Here is a 23,435-nt window from a genome sequence, read left to right as displayed (position 1 = left end):
TAGTCCCTCCAGCAAAAGCAGTGAAGGAAGGAGTATTTGCCATGTGGCTGCTGGGAGATGGCCTGTGGGAGCAGTGCTGCATTTACACATGGAGCTATTTTAGTACCCATCTTCCAGAAGACTGGGCAGAAAGGCGTGGCAGTGCGACAAGTTTTCCAACCCTCTGTCTGACTCTCCTCAGCCTTTCCAGGTGAAGACTGCCAGGCAGCTGAATTAATAATGCTCATTCAGACATCATATTAAGGAAGCAGTGAACAGAGCAAGGATGGGGTAACATGTTGATTGCAGGTTACCATTTTGTTAAAGCATCACTTCAGCAATGAACAGGAAGTGCAATTTAATACATATATTCCAGGCAAGACACATCAACCAAAACCTGTCACACATTCTTCTACCATAGTAGTTTTCTCTGGCAGCTTCTTGCCTTGTCCCCAGGTAGTACAGAGCAGAACTCTGCCTGTATTGCCTAGTGTGTTAAATTTTAAGCTTTTGAAGTTGGGCATTTGAGGAATTTTGTTAAGGCACATACAGCTAGGAAGGACAGAGGTGGAAGAATCATGCTTCTAAATTAGCTGATAATTCACTGAAGAATTCACAATACCAAAGCTGATGTCAGAGGATTTCCAGAGAGCAAGGTTCCCATTTCTATATTCTACAAAAAAGCCCCCAAAAGGTAACTAAAACATGGTGATGCATAAAAAAGCACGTTAACTACTGCAAATATGAGAAGAGATATAAAAGCTGTATTTGAATCAAGTTTAGTATTATACCAAGTTAATTTAAAACAAACAAAAAGCAGCAGTCATCGTGCCAACTGAACCGTCCCTATTCACCCAGCTTCACTTTTTCATCTCTATGCCATAGAGATCACAACGCTTCTGGCTTAAAATAGGAATTTGTTGACGTATTTCTGCAAGTTTCATCAAATCTGCAGGGGGAGAAGAAAGAGCTATTAGAAAAGCAGTCAAAAAGGAAAGCTTCTGACTTGCTCTGAGGTAAGGCAGGGGAAACAGCAGCTTTCACAGAGAAGGGGGCTGTAGGGCACCGAACTGGGCAGCCACGGCTGAAGGAAGCCTCAACGTTCTTCCCTAAGGTGGCAGCTTCCTCGTAAGTCAAAGAACTGGAGGAGTACAGTCAGGTGCTGCTTGTTCTTGCTTTAGTCTGGCAAAGGTGGGAAGGGATGGGAACACTACATTACCTGTAATTGCATGTGTGAGCCTACAGACTTAAAAAACTGTCTCTCCTTAGTCTCATGACCTGTACTCAAAAAAGAAAACAGGAGGAAAAAAAACCCCACCCTTTACCCTTACCTATATCTGTGTATATAACTGTTTCCTCAGCCCCAGCTTTGGCTATGACTTCACCCCTGCAAAATTAAGCACATTTGTTCACAGCATTAACAGAGGTCTCGAGGCATCAGTCCAGTTGCTGCTGCTTGTGCAAAAGGGAGGTCCTACCCCTGATGTCTACAGCTGTAAAGGCTGTCCTAAAAATAGCTTCATAATTCATGACTCTGTTATGATAGAAATGGCTTCCAGGTTTTACATGTGGCACATTTTGTGTGTGACATATACATACTTAACATGTTTCTGAAGATCAAAAATGGTAAGAGCAACTGTGAGAACCAGGGGATGTAAGTGTGCAATATACCCAAGGGGAAAGAAACAACTTCACCAGGGACAGCCATAGATGGCCGAGACTAACACTTTCTCCTTTCAGCTCCTACTAGCTTTTACGAGGAGTATGCTTTCACTCTGCATGAGCTACTGAACACGATTTATCATTTCTCCCACTAAGTGTTCCGTCACTGCTTTTACTGTATAAAGTTAAAAGCTCAAGACATCAATAAAGCTTTTCTTACTTTGCAATCATCTGGAAGAGAACTATCAGTTCATTTACTTGAAAGAAAAATAAGTGCCTGAAGATTTGGTCACTTTTACCTCCTGTGCACCTCTGTTGCTTCTGCTTAAGTCAGAATATGCCTCTCATCTAGCTGAACACATTCTTCTTGTTCTTTCTTACATCAAAAGCAGTGGTGTTCTTTGAGGAAATGAAATAGTTTTGTGTAAGCTGTTTAAGATGGTTCAGTTCTGCACAGAGAATTACCATAATGCATAGATGCGTAGTATGTAACAGACTGAACTTCAGGGACAGGTTGAAAAGGTCAGCAGCTTAACTAATGCTAAATACTGGTACTAAGTAGCCTCTTTGCTAGCAAAAAGAATACATACTGGTAAACCAGTTTTAGTTTCCTTCCTGTTTTCCAGTCAGACAGTTTTAAAGGATGATTTAGAAAATGTAGCCTTAAGTCTCACATGCTTTTTACGAAGAACTTATGACAGATGGAAACATGGGACTGAAATGTGACTGTCAAGTAAAACACATTTTTTTAAGCAAGAAAAGGTGGGTTTGGTTTTTTTCTGAACTCACCACGGATTTACTACAGTGCTGTGTCCCCAGGCAACATATGATGCTTTTTCATCTCTAGCAGGAGATACAGTAGCCACATAGACTTGATTATCAACAGCCCTGTGTTCACAGAAAGATGAGGGAAGTGGGAGAGGGGAAGTGAGTATTTTTTATTTTTTTATACCACCAATTAACTAAGCAGAAGAGAAAGAACTCACACTGAAGGGCAAGCTATATATTTTCCTAAGGACTAGCCAAAATTATAAATGATATGAAGATCAGAGAAAGCAGGGTCTGGAAAGAGAAGTGCCTAGCACCTGCTCCAGAGTTAGAGGTAGAATGAATTACATGTTCACTTGGTATGCAGCAGAGTTGATCAAAGCTAACCAAATCAATGAAGAATACTGCATTCAGGGATCACCGGGTCTATTTCTATCTGTAATTAGAGCAGTTCTCAAATGGTTCTTGGCTCTTCGGTCTAAAGTTTGTGCGTGAAGGGTGCATACAGAGCCATGGTGTCCTGTAAAGGGCATAACTGTGGAGGGGCTGCCAGTAGTGAAGGATAAGCATTCCTGATTTTCTCCTTGACAGCAAAATCATTTTGGTGTGCCACGCAAGGCTTCAGGAATGGTGCAGCTCCAACAGCAGAGCTGCGCTGCAGTACCACTTCTGATGGATAGTGTCATGTGGAACACAAGAATGCTTCAGTTCCACACCCTGAAACTCCCTCTGGAACAGGAGGATAAGCTGTTTGTTCTTACCGCCCCCTTTGCAGCAGTTCCCAATGAGCTGGTCCTGTTGTCAGGTTAAAAGCCCCTGGATATATCAGCAGCTGGCAACCTTTGTCAAAAGAAAATTAGAAACCAACCATCATTACAGAGAAGATGGTTTACCCTAGAGCGGATTTTCAGATTGAGACTGAAGGCGAGGTTTCTTTCAGTACTTCCCAACCTCTGCCCAAAATGGAACTAAACAGAGCCTGTCCATGCAGGACACGGGTGATGACTTATGTGGGCAAAGCCCTGTGATACATTGCCGAGGGTGGGGATACGCCCACCTCCATCACTCCGTCAGCAAATGTGTATCAGGAAATGATTGTTACATTACTCAAGGAGAACAGACACTCATCTGAGTAAGGAAGTCTTGGCCACAAGATGCATTTTGCGTTACTGGGCGAGGATAAGAGTGCCTAACCACACAGGCTGCCCAGCAAGCACGACCCTGAACTGGCTCAGGCCTTAGGGCTAGCCATGCCCCATGAGGTGACCCAGCCTCACCTTTCTGTCCGTAGACTTGAGCCATCTCAGCAAATCTGATATCATAGCAGATGCCCAGGCCCACTTTACAGTATGCTGTTCTCAAAACACAAGAGACAACAGTCATATCGGTATCACAAGTACGCAAAAGCAACCACAAGACTCCCCGTAGCCAACCTGCCAGCTGTTATTTGGTATGTCTCACAGTAAAAAGAGGAGCTATATTGAAATGTGTATCCTCATCTGTAACAAGCATTGGCTATTTGTAGGGGAGAACTCATGCTTCATGATGAGAGGAAGACTGTGAGAAGCAGTCTTATCTACTCTTTAAAAACAGCCATTTCCACAAAATCATATTACATCAGGTCTTTGTGCAATGCATTCCTCTGATTTAGCTGCAGGTTTTTCAACTATTTTCAAGAAAAGAAAGCACTCACTGATCTTCATGGACTAAAGAAACTACAGTCATGTACGTGCTTACAGCATGCACATTGCAAGGCAGAAAAAGTGACCCTGGGAGACGAGACTCTTCAGAGAGCTCAGTAAACAGGGCATGTTAACTTTTGACCACTGAGGGGGGGCAGGGGTAGTAGGTGTCTTGCTTTTTTATCTGATGTGGCCGACTCAGGAATGCTGGAACAGGATTTACAGCTAATTGTCTCCATTATATCATTCTCAAATGAAACAATGTGCCACTGTAGCTGTTTGCTACATTTATTCTTTTCCAAGCCATGTTTGGAACCCTTTTAAGTGCTATTAAAAAAAACCACACAGTAACTTGTCTTCAACAGATCAGTAGGACCGCTATTTACTAAAGGAAGTGCCGTGATGCATGCTTCAGCCCTTTCGACTCCTCTGTCCTTTTGCAATCACATTTCCTTTTTAAAAGTTTCAGAAGTGGCCCATGCACTTGGAACAAACTTAAACTATATTTGCCATGGTTGTCAAATGCCTAATATAAATCTGATAGCCTAAAAATCCATTGCTGGGTAGGAGGAGGGGGAAGAGAACTCCAGAATGACTGGAGTATTATTGTGGTAGAGCTCCTTAACAAGAGGGCTTGTCTTATACTCACGAGTATCAAACACGGAGAAACTATTCCCTGGACTCAGTGTTTCAGACTCTTTGAACTGTATCTTCCCAGGAATATTAATGTCAAACAAATGAACCTGTAATCATAGTACGATTAATAACAATTAATAACAGTTTCTCTGCTTGGTATTTGAGCCTCTTTCTATTAGACACATGTTTTCTAGTTACCACACCAAGACTACTCCTTTGTCAGGATCCCAGCAAAACATTGCTTAAGATTGTGAGATCTAAAGATGATTTAAAGCAGTTTTCTTCTTTATAGAAATATACACGTCTAGTTATTGCGGGTAGAGAGGAGGAAGACTGGCCATTTTGAACACCACATGAAATCCCTGTGACCCAAGTGATGCACATATCAAACGCTTATATTACTCACCAAATAGAGTGCCCTGTCCTTCTCCCATGCAATAATAAAGAGTCGTTAAAAATAGCTAAAAATGTAACAATTAATTTGTAGTATGGTTCTGTATCTTCTTCATGGAAAGAATCCCTGCAAAATAGCTAGACAGCTTGATCTAATGAGTAATTTTCCAAAAGAGAGGATACATAAAAGTGTCTTGAATTTGTCAGGATGATTTTAAAGTATGTTAAAGCAGGTTATATTTTCCCCTCTAAGATTTGAGTCCTGTTCCTGCAAAAGTTCTCCAGAAAATACTGTCTTAGCCCCTGCAAACAGTCTTTATCCCTCTCTTCCAATGGAAGATTCTGTTCCTGACCGGAGCTTCCTAGTAACATAGCTGGTTTTATATTATTATTTGTTCCTATTTACAGAGTACAAGCCTGCACTCATTCTACAACTACTGGCCTTGCAGACTGGTGTGGTATGATAGATGGAAGGCAACATAGTACTTCAGAAAGCGATCCTATAGCGTAGCTAAGCGCAGAATCAGTTAACAGAATAGATTAATACCCGCACCCCAGAGTTATTTTGCACCACCTCATTTGTTCCAAGTAACATCGCATTCTCCTTTTTGTTTTTCCTTGAAAGAAATAAGCTGTCGTCCCTCTAAGGAATGATACCTGTGTGCATAGTCAGATTAACAGCAACTACACCCAACAGTTATGAATTGGAGGTAGCTTCCAGAAGGCACAAAGCAATGTCAAGGTGGAAGACGACAGCAAGCATCTACCACAAACTGCAGACACTTCTTAACTATGGAACTTAGACTTGCATGGTTGTCTGCACTAATCATACATACAGCACTCAAAGTATGTAAAGAACAGTATTTATGATAACAGGACTACATGCATCGGGAACCTGTGTGAAAATCCTGATCCCACTTAAGTGGCTCTACATTTTTGACCTATGCCAAGGTACACCGATGAGTTGAATCAGGATTTACTCTCTTCCACAGTTTTCCCAGCATCTGGGAAAAGCCAGTTATGCTTTCTGCATTCTGTCGTCCTTATCCAGAACAAATTTATGAGCACCTTAGGGAGTGGTGTTTACATGCCCCAAATAAAAGTTACATGCAATTTTAGTGACAGTACGCAGCTTATTATTAATGCGAGATTCTACTAATTCACATCACCTTTATACACAGATTAAATCATTTGTGCAACACTGCTGAGAAACCTTTTCATAACAATATTCTGCCATCTTACCTTCCTATGCTTTGCCAACATAGCACCATCAGGCCCGAAGACAGTACATGTATTATACAGCTTCCCACCATCCTCTTCTGGAATGGATCCTTTGTAAAGACGAGAACAAAGATTACCCCCACTGTATCATATGGAATTTTGATCCAATGGCACTAACAAACATTACCCATTTTTCCCCTCAATGAGATGGACATTAAGAGTAAACTACCTCCAACAAGATATACGCTGCACTCCTTTGCAACTTCTGACAGCTTCTGTGTTGATTCTCCAGGGATCTTCTCCGCATACTCCTTGAAGTATTTAGTTCCGTATGGAGAATTAAAGCATTCCTAGAATTAGAGGGGGAAAAAAGCTGACCTTTCAAACTCCTCTCTATCAGTGCTCTCATACATTCTTTAGTTACAGGAGTTTAGTTTACAGGAGCTCAATACGCAAACCAGAAAATATCAGGAGGCCAGAGAGACCTTAACAATTAGAGAAAATGCAGTGGGTGTGTTGGTGTGAACGTGTGCCAAACGTCTAGAAGGAGAAGTATCATGCAAGCTGCAAGTAACAAGCCTAGCACATTTATCAGGCTAGTCTTAGCAAGATCACAAGGGATGTTCTCATCAGAACAACGAACTAAGTTCCACCTGGCTCATTTGACAAACTACAAGCTGAATAGATCCTCTCAAAACTGAAATGTTCGTGCTCATCCACAGCCCGTGATTTCTTAATTTTTAAAAGGACCTTTGCAAAAGCTCGCATTTCTCAAAATTACTTATTCTTTTGCTAAAGCAATCCTTTAAACACTCTTTCCTCGCAACTGAACAGTGTCTTCTGTCCTAGACTCCAGTGAAAGATTTGCTATCCCTCAGAACCAGGCATGTAATCTTTAGACATTAAGATTGACAGAACTGTTTAGATGCCTAAATTAGGTGGCTAGTGGTGTTTGAGATGCCCTAGATATCCAGAACTTTTACTCTGCATTATATTTGCCAGCTCCATGAGGATGTGAGACACCTGTCCCCAACACTCTTTTGTCCCCAAAAGGAGTAGAGCTGAAGGCCACAGACAGGGTATCAAACGGTACCACCACCTTCGGCAAGTGATTCCCAGCCCAAGGATCTACCTTGACTGCTACCTTTGCTCACTGGAAGCTGTAAAAAGACCACCAAAAAAGGAAAGGAGAAAAAAAAATATGAAGCTGTGAATAGCAAAATAAACATTTATACCTTAGCCACTCCAGCAAACTTCTTAACAACTGTAGTAGATTCTACTGAATTGGAATAACTGAACCAAAACTGGATGGATATTTTTGTCCATATACAGACACCAGGCCAGCAGGTGCCAGCTAATTCACAGCAGTGAGGCAGGAAGGGAAGTCTCTGCAGGCTGCCAAATGAGCTTCCCAGGCTTTTGAAAGTTGGACTGAATGTCAAGGAAATAAAAGCAATGCCAGCTGCCTCCACCTTCATCTTGCCACTTGCAGTGTCAGTGCAGGTGGTGCTGAAACCATGGGCTCAAGAGAACAGGCAAAGAGCCCTGTGCAAGCTTGCAGTAGCAGCGCATGGGGCTGTTTGTAAGTCAACGCTGGAACAAAACTGCAGACTGTCTGCACAGGTCACCTAGTCCTGTGCTCTCCTAAGCAGTATGAATACAGGGAAAGGTCTTTGAATTGCTTTCTATCAATTTCTAGATTCAAATGGATTCTGGTTTTATTTCTTTATCCATAAACATTACAAACTTGGTTTTTTTCTCTCATAAATTTTTCCTGGTTCAGAAATGAAAAAAGTTTAACACATCAAGGCTAACATGTCACAGGAAAACTACCACATGCCTCTGCAGGGGTGTAGATTATATAGTCAGCGCAAGTTACTTCTGTTCTTTACGCAGTGTGACTTCAAAAAAAGAGAGTGGAGGGAGGAGAATATTTCATGCCCACGTCCTGATGCCAGTACAAATTTACCTCCCAAAAGTCTTGCCCGTGTTTGACAAGTTTTATCTAAAAGCATAAGTTATGATTGGCAAAGTGAGTATCTCAACTAAACAGGTCTGAAAAACTCAATGTTTGTACACATGATGAAACCAGCAAATAACAGATAATTTCAATGTAGGAGTCCCAGCCAGAATAATCAAAGGTCACATCTGCAACACAAGAGCTGTGTTAGCACAGAGGAGCTGGGAAGGTTATTCAATGCTTCACCTGTAACAGCAGGAGGGAAAACATTCTGTGCGTAAAACATTTGACCAAAAGTTCACGCAGAGAAGAACTTTGCACTGAGTCAGATGCTGCAGGGCACAGGGCTAACACATGTACTCCCAGGAAGAGAGGAAAAAAGCTCAAAGCTGCACTGGGAAGGTCACCTCATTGCCAGCACACTCATCCGTGTGAAAATTCAGCAAGATAATCATGGCTGAAGTCCAAAAAGTAAATCAGAAGTGATCAGTAATTTTAAGTGGCTGCCCATGTTCCCACACAAGGAAGTCACAAGCGAAATGCTTTTTAATCATAATTCAGCCACAAATGACTTGCTGGAAATGTCTTAAGCCTATTTTGTTTCTCATGTACTATCTGATCTGGAATGATTAGGGCAAACAGAGTCACTGTATACCTGTTTTCTTTCATCTTCATATCAACATTCTTTAGCTGAAAAATCACCTTTTCCTACATTTCTAGCACGGAAAGCTTCTGCAAAGATTCAAACCACAGTGTCACTTTTGTGAATTCAGAACATGTCAGTGACAGAATTGCCTGGGATTTAAACCCAGGCAAAAACCAAACAAGAATCTTATACCACAAAAAAATTACAACCTGCTTTTGGGTTTTTTGGCTTCTTGTTTTCTCCCTTTTTAAGTGTGCTGCTAGATGGAACCCCTGTTTTTAGTTCCCATTTTGGAGCTTCATACTGCAGCTAAGCTATCCAAAGAGGAACAGGGATATATAATGCATTACTAACGCTAGAAAGAGGTTTCCAAGGGTTTGAGGTATAGGTGCTAAGTAGACCATGATCTTTACTCACAGGTAGAGCCACAACTTTTGCTCCTTTAGCTGATGCTTCTCTCACCAGTCCGCAGGCTCGTTGAAGGTTATCTGATTTAACAGCAGATACATGAAGCTGAATAAGAGCCAGGCGGAAGTCTAGTGGCAGGAAAGAAAAAATTAATCAGCAGAACTCCCCCAGGAAAAACTCTTCAAAATTTGAATTCACTAATGAGCATTTAACAAAATAAATTTGCTTATATATCAACATACACAAAAAGCACTTCCAATTCTTTTTGTAGCCTATGACTCTGGAAACAGTCTGTTGACACAGGGAGAACATTCAAGCCTAGGCTTGCTAATGGGAACCAGCACCCTGCTCAGATTCAAGATCAGAGTTCACATGCCAATAAAGCTTAGCCTAGGCAGTACCGAGCCCAAGTTCTAATGTCAGATACTGTGTGACGGACAGGGAGACCGCTAGTCACCTAGCCTGCTGCTTCTTTCTCAATTTGCTACACGTTTAGTGTGGATATCTTTTTGTTGTGTCCATCACCTGAGGAGCGCGCATGTCCTAAAATGCCATGAGCAAACTAAAAGACTGGATAAACCCAAAGGCACCACATATGGGAATAGTTTACTTCTGTCCCTCAAATCACACCCAGCCTGGGAAATGACTATAAAAACCAATAAAGATAACATCATTCCTGATATTTTTTTTGCAATTTGGTTTGTAGCCAAGTGACAGTTGCCAGCGTTATCAGCACTGTCTCTGCTGCAGGTAAGCAGGATTTATATTTGCAAGCTCTTGGAGTACACAAGTGGAAAAGATCAAGTCAAGTTTTGTGCATGCCCCTTGGGCTTCCCTCCATGAATCTCTTAGTACCTTGGGCTGTAGGAAAACACATCCTGATCAGGTAGAACTGTCTCCTTTAAAAGAAACAAAACAAAACAAAACAAAACCCAAAACCAAAACCCAAACCAAAACAAAAACACCACACACAAAAAAACCCCCACCACAACTCTGGCTTTATAAATAAAAGTACCCTAGTTTCAAAGCACCTCTCTTCTCTGGAAAACTCCCGTCATATAGTCAAAAATCACTATAGGATAAAGAAAAAGTAGCAGGCAACACAGCCTGGGTCCAGGAACCAGGAAGAACTGATTCGAGCAAAGACGAGATCAGTTCAGGAACAGTCAGGCAGAATATCTTTCTTCCTATTTTAGTTCTCACTTCAGTAGCTAAGCAGCTAATTTCTAGAGGTTAAGCAAATAATTGCTCCCTTTGTTACTCTTCATGTGAGAGCCTCTTAATATTTGGTTTATTGAGTAAACAAAGTTTCACTGAGATTTTGAACAGATGTAACCATAGTTAGCTTCCAGACCTACCTAGATAGCCACACTATGAATTTGTCTAAAACTTCCCATATTTGTGGAACGTATTTTAGCTCAGAAAAGTTGGAATTCTTTAATATTTACATTTCAGCATAAATTCAGTTTTGCAAAAAAACCAAAAGAGCATCTACTAGGAAAAATGTTAACTGACTTCATTCCCATAATGTTTAAAACACCAGAAAACCATTAATCTTACTTTCCGTATGCCTCAGGTTCAGGGTTTGTTAAAGTGCAAAATTAAAGCCCAGTGACAACAGAATACAAGTACTTGTGCCCACAGTTTTGTTTAAAAACTTTGAGATGCAGAAGTAACAAGAATAAAGAGAAACACTCAACAATGCTCTAGAGGCCCAAGATCTCTTCTTCCGGCCTTGTTAAGCTGCCTCAAAAACTTCTTTTAAACCCAATTCTTACAGTAATCCCACAGCAATACAGACCACAACTAGGTAGAAGTGTATCAGAATAGAAGAATGGTTCGTATTTGTATAACTGGGAAGCATGGGTTTTTTGGGAAACATCAGAAGCTAAGCACATCTGATTTGTTCAGATCTACTTTTTTGACAAGCTGACCATGGCAGCAGTACTGAGAGATGCACTACAAGCGGTTTCTACCAGTCTGTAGCAACGCGAGGGTGCTCAAGGCCGCCCCCTCTAGTACCTGCAGTACTTCACACCCCTTTCAAGGCTCACAGACAGCACCCGGGACTGAGGCCTTTCCAGCCCAGACTGGGGACTCCGGGGGACACCGGCCATCCCCCGGCCCCTCCCCGCCTGCGTCCCCACGGTCAGAGGGGTGGGTACGGGGACGAGGCGGGGGCAGCAGCGGCCCCAGGGGCGGGGGCGGCGGCGGCGAGCTCCGTGGGGGGTGCGGAGGGGAGCCGGCGGTAGGCAGCGGCCTCGCTCAGCGGCCGAGACGCGGGGCGGGAGGCCGGGGCTCCGCTAGAGGTGCAGGTTCAACCCCGCGCCGGCCCTTCTCCCCACGTCCCCGGCCGGGGGGAGGTAGGGAGGAGCAAGGGAGGGAGTACGAGGAGGAGAGGTATGAGAGGAGTAACCGTTCCTGCCCGCGCGCCACCACTCACTGGCCATGGCTCCGCGCGCCGCCCGCATCCCGACGCGGATCCGGCGCATGCGCGCGAGGGCTGCTGGGAGATGCAGTCCCGGCCCTCGGCCGGCCCGGCGGCAACGGGGAGCGCCGGCAGAGTTTGTTTAAAACCGACTCATATATTGCTTTTAAAAAGGCACGGCGACATCGCCGAACCGATTGCACAGCGCTTCCCCACACAGTTTTGCTGGCCCAGCTTGAGGGAGCGGCGCAGCCCCGGTTGCGAGCAGGAAACGAGCCCCGAGCCCAGAGCGCCGCTGAGCGTTTCCCCCTCGCAACCCCAGCACGCGGCCGGGAGCGGGGAGCGCGGCTCCAGTGCCAACTCAGCGCGGGGCAGAGGCACAGCTGTGCAGCTGAATCCCTCGGTGCTGGGCACAGATCTGGTGTGCCGACGTTTCCCCAGCCCTACGCGATCTGCACCAGCCTGTGATTTGCTATCGGCTTGTCCCAAGAGATCTGCACCAGCTTACAGGTGACCCATTCACCACATTCTTTTACAAGAACAGCATTTTCTAAGGTAGAAAACCAACATGCTCTTTTTTATTACTAGCTTTAAACACTAAGTGCTCCCTGTTACTCAAATCAGAACATCACTGCCTCGTGTATATATTCTACAATCTTGGGCTTTTTAAAAGCATGTGAAAGGGGGAAAACAAAAGTTAACTGTTCTATTGCTGAATGCTTATCCAGCTGAAAGTTAATTGTTGCGGAATGCTTATCTAGCCGCTGTTTAAAATAATTAGCAAGGAGGCCTGGAATCCACCCGCGAAGGACAAATTCCTGATAAGGATAGAAAATTGTCTCAAGAACCAGCCAAAACTGACTTTGCAGTTTGGACAAGTGTCAAGAGATAACTGAGTGTGCACAAAACCAAAAGGTTACTAGTGGTGACGAAGAGGAGCCAGCAGCCTTCATCTTTACGACCCCCAACGACCACCACGAGGAGGCACTGTGCAAGCTCAGTTGGGAAAGAGTTACGGAAATAACTTTTTTTTGGCTGATTTTAATACGAAGCGGGGAAAGGTCATGCATATGCATAGGCATATTGGGAAATCTTATGTATATGTAATGCTTTACTGTATAAATCCAAGACAAACTATCACACAGGCGCGCACAACTTTGTTGGGACTACCCCCCGTGCTGCCCAGCGCTGAATAAACATACATACTTTACAATCTTACAGATTGTGGAGTCCGCTTTCCGCACATCACATATTTGTAGAACTGCAGATTCTCATTTTGAGGCTGGCATTTCTTGCACAGTATTTCTCATGCAAGAGTATCTCTGCAAGAGGAAAGGACATGACAGCAGAAGGGGCAAAGATAAAACGAAGTGGGTGACCCAGGGTGATCAATCTCTTACATATTCGGCTGAAGCCACTTTCAGGAAACACGTGCCGAGACATAAAGGATGGGAAGTGCACAACCACCATAGAATGAAGAACCACCGCTGTGTGCAGCAATTACACACCTTCCTTCAAAAGAAACACTGTTCAACCTGCCCCTTGGAGCACTAAAGGGAACAGCTTACCCCAAACTGAGCAAGCCAAAGGATGGCAGAATTACCAACAGCGGACAACTGCAGATGAGGAGGGGATGCAGCAGCTCTTTGGCAGAGCTCCCTCTCTTTTACATGTGCCCATGGTAGTAGAAACAGCATATATGAACTTTTTAAAATTGTTTTTTTTTTGGACAGCACACCTTGCAGGACTCCAGGTGCAACAAACAGCTGCCTCCTGAGTTCACAGGAGTTTTGGGGCAGAGCATAATATAAGAAAGAAAATAAGCCGTGAAGCAGTATCATCCCTTCAAGGTGAAAAGCATAGGCTAAAAATCCACTCTTTCCCATGGTTCAGAGAGATACAGCGTTTTTTTGAAAGTTGAAAAATACAACATCCAAAAGCACTAAATACACCCAAAAGGATAAGCTGTATACTATCACGCCCCCTCCCTTGCAAGAAGGAGAAACTCTTCAGCCATTCAGTAAACTACCCCTATATTGAAAAAGTTACCTGACAGTATCAAAAGTTTTGAAACTGCAACCGAAATGCAGTTGGAAGAAAAAGCTAAACACTGTTGAGATCCAGGTGTAAGGCCTAACAGGAACTAAACTGAAAGAGCAGCAATTAATCTTTACTTACATATGGAGAAGGCAAAGCAGTAAAAACAGCATCTCCACAGTCAGAGTATTTTTGACAGATACTACTTCTGAAGTTCTGCACAAATTCTCACACAGAAGCACTAACCCTGGCTTACACAAAGGTAAAGAGCTTCCATTTTACAGGAAAGCTTACGCTGAAAACAGTGCTTCTTTCCTGCGACAGACCTCACTTCTATCACCTAAATAAATAAAATAAAAATACAAAACTCTGCAACATAGCAGCTGTCATCTTATATTCAACAATATAGACAGCAGTGCATGTGAGCAAAACAGGTACCTGCAAACCTCTGGCAAATAATTTAAATTTCCCTGAAGATGAAAGAGCCAAAAAGTAGCAAAAACTGTCAAAAACTGTCACTCCAGTCATATAACTGGAATTTCTGCTTAGCAATACAAGTTTTGTAGCAAACACACTAACTACAGATACATACACGATGAGGCAAAAGTAGCCTTTAAATGCATAAAACACCGTTGAAATTATTCATAGTTTGGACTGGGCTTTGTAAGATAAGGAGTCTGTTGATAACTTGCACGTTGCCTTAAAAATTACAAATAAATGATCAACCTCGTAATGGCTGGGATTATACGTTTCTACACAGAACAGATTTAAGAACTAACTTACTGTAGCTTTACTTACTCTAGATCTAAAAGGTCTGTATTTGTCCTCATAGAGAAGCATACACATTACCCACTTTCCCTATTTAATACCCAAATATACCTGTTTAAGAGTGTACTTTTCACTACAAGTAATGAGATTCAAGATATTACTTTAAATACTTCAGCAACACATGAAATAACTATTTCTCAACTTCCCCTGAACCATGTTCCCCTGCCAATAACTAGCAGAAATGTGCTGTATCATTTTGTCAATATTTTCATAATATAAAGATATGATGCTGAGAAGTCTGGAATTTATGCAGAGAGCCTCTATATAATTTGACCATTTGTTAACTCATTTTGACCTTTCTATGAATGCTTACTATGGCTCACCCAAAAGTACTGAATGAAAATTAGTCTAAATTCCGGAATACTTACATTAAGATGTCACTGACAATAGCTCCCTAAGATCCATAATCAACTTCTTTCACTCCAAAGACCAAATTCGCTTCCATTTACAAAATACCTTTGGGAAAAACTGTTAATTGATTCAGAGAATCCACACGGTATGCAACTAAATGCTTTCTGACAGAACAAGTTATGTTCAAATTGTACTGGTTTATTTACAACTGTAGTTTATAAACAGTAACACAAACATCTTTACATGAAAAAAATCTCCTTGTTAAAGTAGGCACAGGGTTAGAGCCTCTTCAGGATATTTTCAGAAGGGAGTAGGAAGAGGAAAATGTAATACAACAGCTTCTGGGCAAAACTATAAATACATGAGCATTGGCCCAGGTGCAATTTCATGCAAATATCTTCAACAGTTCAAGTTCTATTGGTGTTTACTCAGATACTAAGAAGAAAAACAAACAAACAAAAAAAGGAATTAGTTCAGAATTAAGGTGCCCTAGCTTGATTCCTAATAAAATAACTTAGAATAACTGTTTTTTATACAGGTCAGTTTAATTTATTTTACCTCCAGATGATGGACCAATTCACAGGTTTTGATACAAATACTCAGAAAACTTCACGCAGCAAAGCCAGTCCCTATTACCTTTACTTTACAGTTTTTTTGTAATCTCTGCATCAGTATACAAAGATGCTATGCCTCAGCATTAAGGGCATTCCTGTACTGAGCTTTTTAACAAGAGAATCATTCTTGGAACAAGTGGAAAGCTGCTGATAAACAATCACATAGCTGCCATCTCTCAAACGTTAACTAATTTAGATGATGTTAGTTAAAAGAATATAAACAAATGCTTGAGTCAATGAAGGCAACAGATAATGAATGCATTTATCACAGGTATATAGCACCTGAATCTCTTCGCTTATTTGTGTGCGTTAATTTTCTTGCTGAACACACCTCCAATCAGCACATACTCACTTCTCTGCTGAACTGAAGGTTTTTAAAGGTCTAATTATTATCTTAGACATTTTATTTCTGAGGAGCAAAGCAACTTGTTTTCAACTGTCATATTCTGTCATGATGCATTAACTTCAGTTTCATTGCACACATTTATCTTTACAGGAGAAACAGCCTCCACCTATGAAATGTAAAATTTTGCATAATTAAAAGAAATTACAACCCTGTAGTAAAAGCTTATTGTGCACAGTTCGTTTTTGTATTTAAAAACACCCTTACCACCAACTCCAATTATTTAACCTAGTAGTGGATAAGACTTTTTAACAAAGTTAATTTTACAAATGGATGGCATTTTTTCCATTTATCTGCAGCCCAAGCTGGACTTAACCATTTTTAAGGAGAAGGAACCAGTATTTCTAACATTTTTATCTGCACTGCTCATAAACCTAAGTTTTCAATCAGTCCTTGACACTACCGATAAGCAAAATCAAATTTATAGACTGCAGACAATGGAGACATTTTACTTTCAAGGGACAGTAATTTAAAAACCATTCTGTTTTTAACCGCTTCTCTGTATCTGGCCATGGTTCATTCCTTCAACACACTTCATGTGAGCCCAGCTGCATCTTCTCTTGCAAAGATGCAGATCACTCACATTAAGGCTGCATTAAAAATAAAACAAACTGACCTTTATAATAAACATGTTTTCAAAACAGAACAAAACAATTTAAAATCCTGTTCAGAAATTGACAATAATTTACCCTATCTTAGGCCTGCTACTCAGACACTCCCATCAGCCAACAAAAAAAATTCTCTTGAAGTTAGTATTCAGTTGGGAAACAGTCAGCTTGTGTTCACATACAGTATCTTGGTTGCTTCTTTATACATGGTTCTCTACAAAGTCTTTAGTTATTAACTCTCCAAGGCATCCAATACTTTCATGATCTGTTGTTTTATGGCTTTGGTAGCATCACCTGCATTTGGAATCAAATACCTTAAAAAAAAAAATTAGAAAAGCCATCATTAACTCACTATAAAATTTTTGAGTATCAATTCCATAATTCTTGTTGTGATAGTTTCCTCTGGCACAAACTAGGAGGAAGGAGAAGGGGAATGTATTAAAATGAAAAACTACTGAGAAAATAACATTTATTTCCTGTTTATACTACAAAACACTTTCCATTTGTGAACTTAGAACTGTTGAGGAGTACTTCACAGGCCATCCTGGAAAGGAAAAGTTCTTCATTAATTGACAATGGTATAGATCAGGAAGTTCAAGATATCTACAGATAGGATTGTCCAACTGAAGCATGGCAGTCCTGCAGTCCTGGTTTGTTTGGTTTTCTTTTTCTTTTTTTTTTTTTTAATTCTTATATATAGCTCTAGATCATTTATTTATCATCCTTTATCTTCTGGATTTCCTCCAGCCAACAAGGTGGTGATGAAGTAATTCAACAAGCAGCAAAGTTCTCTGCAGCGTCTTAACTTATCTTTGTCTGACCTACTACCAAACTAATTTCATTCTAAGCAGTCAACATGCACAGAAGAGCTTCCCTAGTTAGCTAGAAGACTTTTTGTGAAAACAGAGCACCCACTGCACGCAGTTCTCCCCACGGAAGCAGGCAAGAAAATGTGAAACCAATGTCAGCAACTGTTAAAGCAGTGCCAAGAAACAACAGGCTACGCCAGCCCAATACACCCATCCCTCTGACTTCCCCCAGTCTTAAGCACACAAATGTTGAGCATGGCAATACCTAACTTTCAGGAACCAGGTTTCAGGGGTTCAGAGTTTTGAGGTTACGCTTCTGGACTCCATGTACAATGCATAGGAAGAGCTAAATTTCTCAAAAAGACCGAACTTCCAACTCTGCTACTGATATAGCTTACCTTTCAACTGCCAAAATTTCTATGCCTGAAGTATTGCTATTTCCATATTTAAAGGTGATCAGTTCTGGGTGTTTCTTCTTGGATGTGATTTTGACTACAGAGTTGAGTGCCTGTCGAGACTGTATGTAAGCCAGTCCCTTTCGTGATGGAATCTCTCTCAAACAGTACATATGTGTTGCTGTTACTAGGAGATGACTTGAAGAAAAAGAAAAATACAAAGTAAATTTGCTAATGAACCAAATACTAGCTATTTAGAAAGCTAAACTCTACAAGTAAGCTACATGGAGAGAGCTAGATAAAACAGTTCCTAAGTCTAAGAAACAGTTTTTAGACTTTCAAAATCCATAACTCAGAAAGGTCTACAAATACTTCAGATTTTCCTTGACTACTGTATCGTAGCCGTTTTTGTAAACAAGCATATGAAACCAGAGTGAGCAGTTAACATCATCCCCTCAACACAACAGCCATGAGTGCTATCAGCAAAGATCACAACCACCAGTAACATGTCAGGCCATGCAGAGAGTAGTTCATCCTTCAGTCATACCCTATCCCCATCCCTGTAGAGCGGCAACTCTACAGGTGGAGCATCAGACCTAAGTTACTAGGACATGTTGGCACTCATTGATTGTTGATCATTGTACAAGCACTAGCGTGGAGATGCCAGCTCAGTTCAAGACCCACTTTTGCCTTCTTCATAGAAGGAACACATGTTCAGCTAGTGGTGGGAGCACACTAGCTGAGTTTCAACTCAGTTTGAGAAATCATACTATGACATTACTAATCATACAACATATAAAATAAATCTGATGGGAATCCAAAATTAATAATAAAAGACAAGAACAGACCATCATGCAAGAGAGAGCCCATCATAATTTCCTGTTATCCAGAGCCAACAGGATTTGTACTCCTTGGGGAAGCCAAAATACACAAGCATCATGCTCTGCTCTTGCAGGATTAATAAGGTCATTGAATCTTAGGGGCAAACAGGTGTGTAGTACAAGGCACAGAGACAAGAAGACAAGAAAAACCAGAGCTACAGGTACTTGGGACTACCTGGTCTTGAAAAATAAGCCTACGTGTACTGAAGATATTTTTCTAACTATCTTGTTTTGCAAAGCAAAACTTCATACTAGGCTTTGTACATAATTACCATTATATAACACTGCAAATATAAGAATGAAATATAGTGGTAACATTTTGTTCTAGGTTGTTTCACACCTTCATTTCCTACTTTAATATCAAGAATAACTTAGTTGCCTGATTTTTAAAAAAAAATGTATATCAAGACAGACATTTTCATCAAGCTTAGGACTACTTCCAGTACCTGGGAAACATATGCCCATTTTCTTTTACTTCATTACAGGGGAAGTTATACTTCACATCAGGTTTATTTATCCATGTTTGGATGTTGACGACCTCTTTTCGATCATCATCTGACATCGACGAGCTATCAATTTCATCTATTTTGAAGGGATGGGTAAAAAATAAGAGAAGAAAAGATTTTCACAAAACGTCAGACAACTTTTCCACTCACTTAAACCAAGGTCCACCTCACCCCCAACAGTGTCCACAAACAATTGTTCAGAGCGAAGAAAAAAAAAAAAAAAAGGCATGCATATCTGATATTTCTCTTTTAATTCTCTCTCAGCAGACAACTATTTACAACTCAGGATTTCTTAGGCTGGTCTGATTCGTACATTCAATAAAGTTTAATAGATCTCTTCTACGTGGACTTGCCCAGACTTTCCTTGAAGCCATGTGAACTTTTTGCATCTAAACCACGAGTGTCTTTTGGCAGGGAGTGCCAAAACCATGTCAAGTGCATTCCAGGAAAGCCTCAACTCGTGGTTCTAGTTTCTTCTACAAGAAATAAACACCTGTTGACCCCTTTCCAGGCTAGGCAGTATTTTTGCGGGCTGCTTTTCCCCCCTTAAATTGCATATTTCACATAACAAAAGTTCTAACATTCAGTTATGCCTGTTGTGAAAGCCATTTCACACCTTTCCTCCCCCTCCTTATCCGCCTCTGAACCTTCTCCTGTTCAAACATATTGCTTTGAGGCAGAGGATCAAGACACACAATATTCAAAGCGTGGGTGAACCATAGGTTTATATACTGACATAGTGACCTCTGTTTTATCCTCTGTTCCTTTCTTTATAATCCCTAGCATTTGATTTGCTTTTCTGACTGCTAATGAGCACTTATTAGAAGCCTACTGCTCCTGGACACAGCCAAATCAGTCTACCATTTTGTATCTGAAACTAGAACTGGTTTTTTTCATGTCTTTCTCACTTCACATGAATTCATACTGAGTTTCATGTGTGATTTTATTGCCCAGACACTCAGACTAGGAAGACTCCTTCAGTTCTTCAGTCTATTCTTAATACCTTAAATAAGCTTGGGTCATCAGCAAAAATTGTTGTCTTTGGGTTCACCTCCTTTTCTAAGGACATCAAAAACGTACTCAAAACCAAAATTTTCAGCACAGACCTCTGTGGAACACCTGAAACTCCTGCAAGTGTTATCACTTGGTTGCAAAATACTATTTTTCTATCTAAATACTGTGATTATGTTTACACAGTAAATTTGGTGCTACATTAGAAGAATGTAAGTAATCTAGTTATCTAAAACAATGAACTATATTAAATCCATAGAAATTACTCCCAAAAAGAACTCTGAAAGACACCTCTTTAAAACGTCTTTTTCAAAGCCAGTTTTCTACACTTTGTTAAGCTACTTATTTCAAAGCAATTCAAAACTATAGTCACACTTTTGAAAAGGTTTTCAATGAAAAAAAAGATTATGAAATTGAAAGGAATGGAACAAAATCCATCCTCGTTTCACACAATCACAAAATGGTTGAGGATCGAGGGGACCACTGGAGGTCATCTGGTCCAACTCTCGTATTTAGTTGCCACCTAGAGCAGGTTGCAATTATTATAGTGATTACAATTATATCCTACCAAAAAAACCCCAACACTAAAGCTTCACAACAAAATAATTATACAGAAATAGGTTCACTTTTTGCATTCTTCTGTACCAAAATAACATATTTCACTTCATATGTGTTGGCTTTGCTTACTCAAATCACTGCAGTGATTCTGCTTACTTACAAAGTCTAACAGTGCTTTTAAGAGCACCAAATAAAAACAGAAATTAGCAAACAACCATTACTGAAAATGAGTTCTAGACAGCTTGTTTGAGGACCTGGTTTCTGAAACCGCATAGACTTTGCCAAACACTATTATGGATGTTCAAAGAACTGCGCAAACCTAATTACACGCATTTGGAGAAGTATCTTGTTAGTGTTAAACCTTCTGCCTGACGGTTTCATTTTGCTCTTTACCAATTCTTATAGCAGACAAACTGTTTGTCAATCAATCTTATTTAAACAACTCCAGATCCTATGAATCTCCTTCATTAATCTTCCTGAATTATTTCTTTTCCAGGTCAAAGATTCTTAGCCTAGTTATTTGTTTCTCACATGGAAGCCGAGTATGCCGTTCGGTCACAGAACGGTTACTTGTGAGATGATGATGGCTGGCAGTGAGCTAACGCTACCAGAACAAAACCAGGACAGCAGTAGCTCTGCACCATTCTAGCATTAGCACTAGTCTTAAAAAAAAATAATAATATATATTTGTGAAAAGTGTGGTGTTCCAGTTTTGTCTGTAATTTTTCAACTAGATAAAAAATTTAATAAAAATTGCATGTTTTTTTCTACAGCATTCTGCATGCACATCAAGAGATGAATCAATTATCAATAGATTCAATGCAATCTTAAGTTTAGCTCCAACTATATTTTTAGAAATTCAGTTTGTTATACTAACTGCCAATACTAGAGATTCAACCTGAGATCTATCAGCCAAACTAGGTCCTTTACATTTTGCTTACTGTTGTGAGTAATAGAGGTACAATTGCAGGTCTACATGTGCAAGACCAGTGTAGAAAAACAGATCTTTACTATAGAAATAACAAGTGAACACAAATGATCCACTAAACCCATCTATTCCCATTTTTTCTTATTGGCTCTTTGGTGTCTATCACAAAATCTTTTTTATTTAGTCTCCTACCGTGTATTTGAAGAGTGTGTGTGTTTCTTGGTTGATGCTAGGCACCACCATAACAAACACAATCAATGATAATAGTAAGAAAAATGTCATGTTGTAAGACAAAGACATAAAATACACTCTTGTGATTTAGCCAATCTTAATAATTATGTCTAAATCAGCTAATTTAGGTAAGAGGAAAATCTACTGTACCAGTATCGTATTCTTCTTCATCTCCGATGCTGAATACTGGTTTCACACCACGGTAGGGTTTTCCTACTCTGTCACTGCTGCTGACATGTCTGTTGGCAATGAAAAAGGCAGGAGAGGACATGGGATGGGAGAAGAAAAGTAACTTTCAAACTGATGGTATGATTCCTATGATAACGTATTAGCAAAATGTAAACACAACTGTGCAACTGAGAAGGACGAGAATTTCATGAAGCTGCCTGCAAGGAAGCTGTGACTGGCCCATCAAGCAATTTGGTTAGTGAAAGGATGTTTTTCACAGTTACTTGGCAAGGCTGAATGTAGTAACAAATGAAGTGAAAAGAAATACTTCTTTGTTTTAAAAAGAACTTCTGGTCACTTTCTCAAATTACAAAATACATTAGAGACCTGAAAACTGACAACATGCTATGAAGTTTCTAGCATAAAACTCTGAAATATTTCTGGACAGTCTGGACAGCTTTACAAGGATGCCAAACTGGAATAGAGGAAAAAATGAAGGCTATTAACTGATATGTCTGGAAGTTCATTTTTTCTGGTCATTAACCAGAAGATGAAAATCCGCAAAAGATTAAAAAAAAAATACCGTAAGCACTTCACAGTGGGGTTATTATAAACTATCCACTGTAGTGTGAGCTCTGACTTCCTGCCATTACTTTCTTCAGCATGAGCCCAGTCCTGAAATCTTTAGTCAAGCAATTCCTACTGCCAATATCCCAGCATCACTGGGATTTCTGCATAGATATTGACCTCAAACATCAAATTTAAATCTATTTATACAGATGACATTAAATGACACAAACAAACACAACTGAGTCTTAATGTTTGACAGTAACAGTTGCAAATCTTGAGATATTTTAGAACTCCAGCTCAGAGTGCTGTGATTACATGCTCACAGCTGTCAGGTTAAAAGCTGTGGCCCTCAACTGCTGAGAATACCTGAAAATTATGAGAAAACCTAAAGGTTTAGAAAGCCACACAACAGGTAACTGCTGGAAAAAAGTAAACAGTTCATGATCTTAGCCTTTAGAACTGGCAACATGTAGTAGTTAAAAAAAAAACCAAACCCAAACAAAACCAACAAGAAAAACCCCAAACCAAAATGAAACCAAAACACTCTGTCCCTTTCCCCCATTTCAATTTCTTTAGCCCCCCTCCCCATAATGTGTATTCATATTTCCTATAAACTGTAAGCCCTGGTTCCCATTTTAAGTATATTCACAAGCTCCAGTTTACATGCTGCTGTAGAACCAAGTTGGAGAGGCAACCTCTTTTGTAATATATAAAAGAATGCTAGTATTTATGTATCTCTGAAAGCATATTTGAA

General features: G+C 40.5%; 2 protein-coding genes across 3 annotated transcripts in view; both read right to left on the bottom strand.

The window, feature by feature from the left end:
* Positions 1-721: 721 nt before the first annotated feature.
* Positions 722-11,908, bottom strand: NIT2 (nitrilase family member 2). Its single transcript, XM_064467403.1, has 10 exons — positions 11,799-11,908; positions 9,365-9,483; positions 6,571-6,691; positions 6,363-6,451; positions 4,741-4,834; positions 3,687-3,761; positions 3,171-3,249; positions 2,431-2,529; positions 1,311-1,366; positions 722-928 (listed from the first exon to the last, which is right to left on the bottom strand). The coding sequence occupies exons 1-10, from the start codon at positions 11,845-11,847 to the stop codon at positions 840-842; spliced, it is 870 nt and encodes a 289-aa protein (XP_064323473.1). The 5' UTR covers positions 11,848-11,908; the 3' UTR covers positions 722-839.
* Positions 11,909-15,157: 3,249 nt separating this feature from the next.
* TBC1D23 (TBC1 domain family member 23) overlaps positions 15,158-23,435 on the bottom strand; it is a 34,737-nt gene continuing 26,459 nt past the window's right edge. For both annotated transcript variants that reach the window (XM_064467279.1, XM_064467289.1), the window contains 4 exons: positions 22,094-22,182; positions 19,156-19,291; positions 17,832-18,026; positions 15,158-16,938 (listed from right to left, as the gene is read on the bottom strand). In XM_064467279.1, coding sequence (XP_064323349.1) covers positions 16,857-16,938; positions 17,832-18,026; positions 19,156-19,291; positions 22,094-22,182 — 502 coding nt within the window. In that variant the 3' untranslated portion in view covers positions 15,158-16,856. The remainder of the gene's footprint in view (positions 16,939-17,831; positions 18,027-19,155; positions 19,292-22,093; positions 22,183-23,435) is intronic.

Source organism: Phalacrocorax carbo, chromosome 1, assembly GCF_963921805.1.
Source record: "Phalacrocorax carbo chromosome 1, bPhaCar2.1, whole genome shotgun sequence".
In the NCBI taxonomy this organism is placed as follows: domain Eukaryota; kingdom Metazoa; phylum Chordata; class Aves; order Suliformes; family Phalacrocoracidae; genus Phalacrocorax; species Phalacrocorax carbo.
This window is presented reverse-complemented; position numbering and strand designations above follow the sequence as displayed.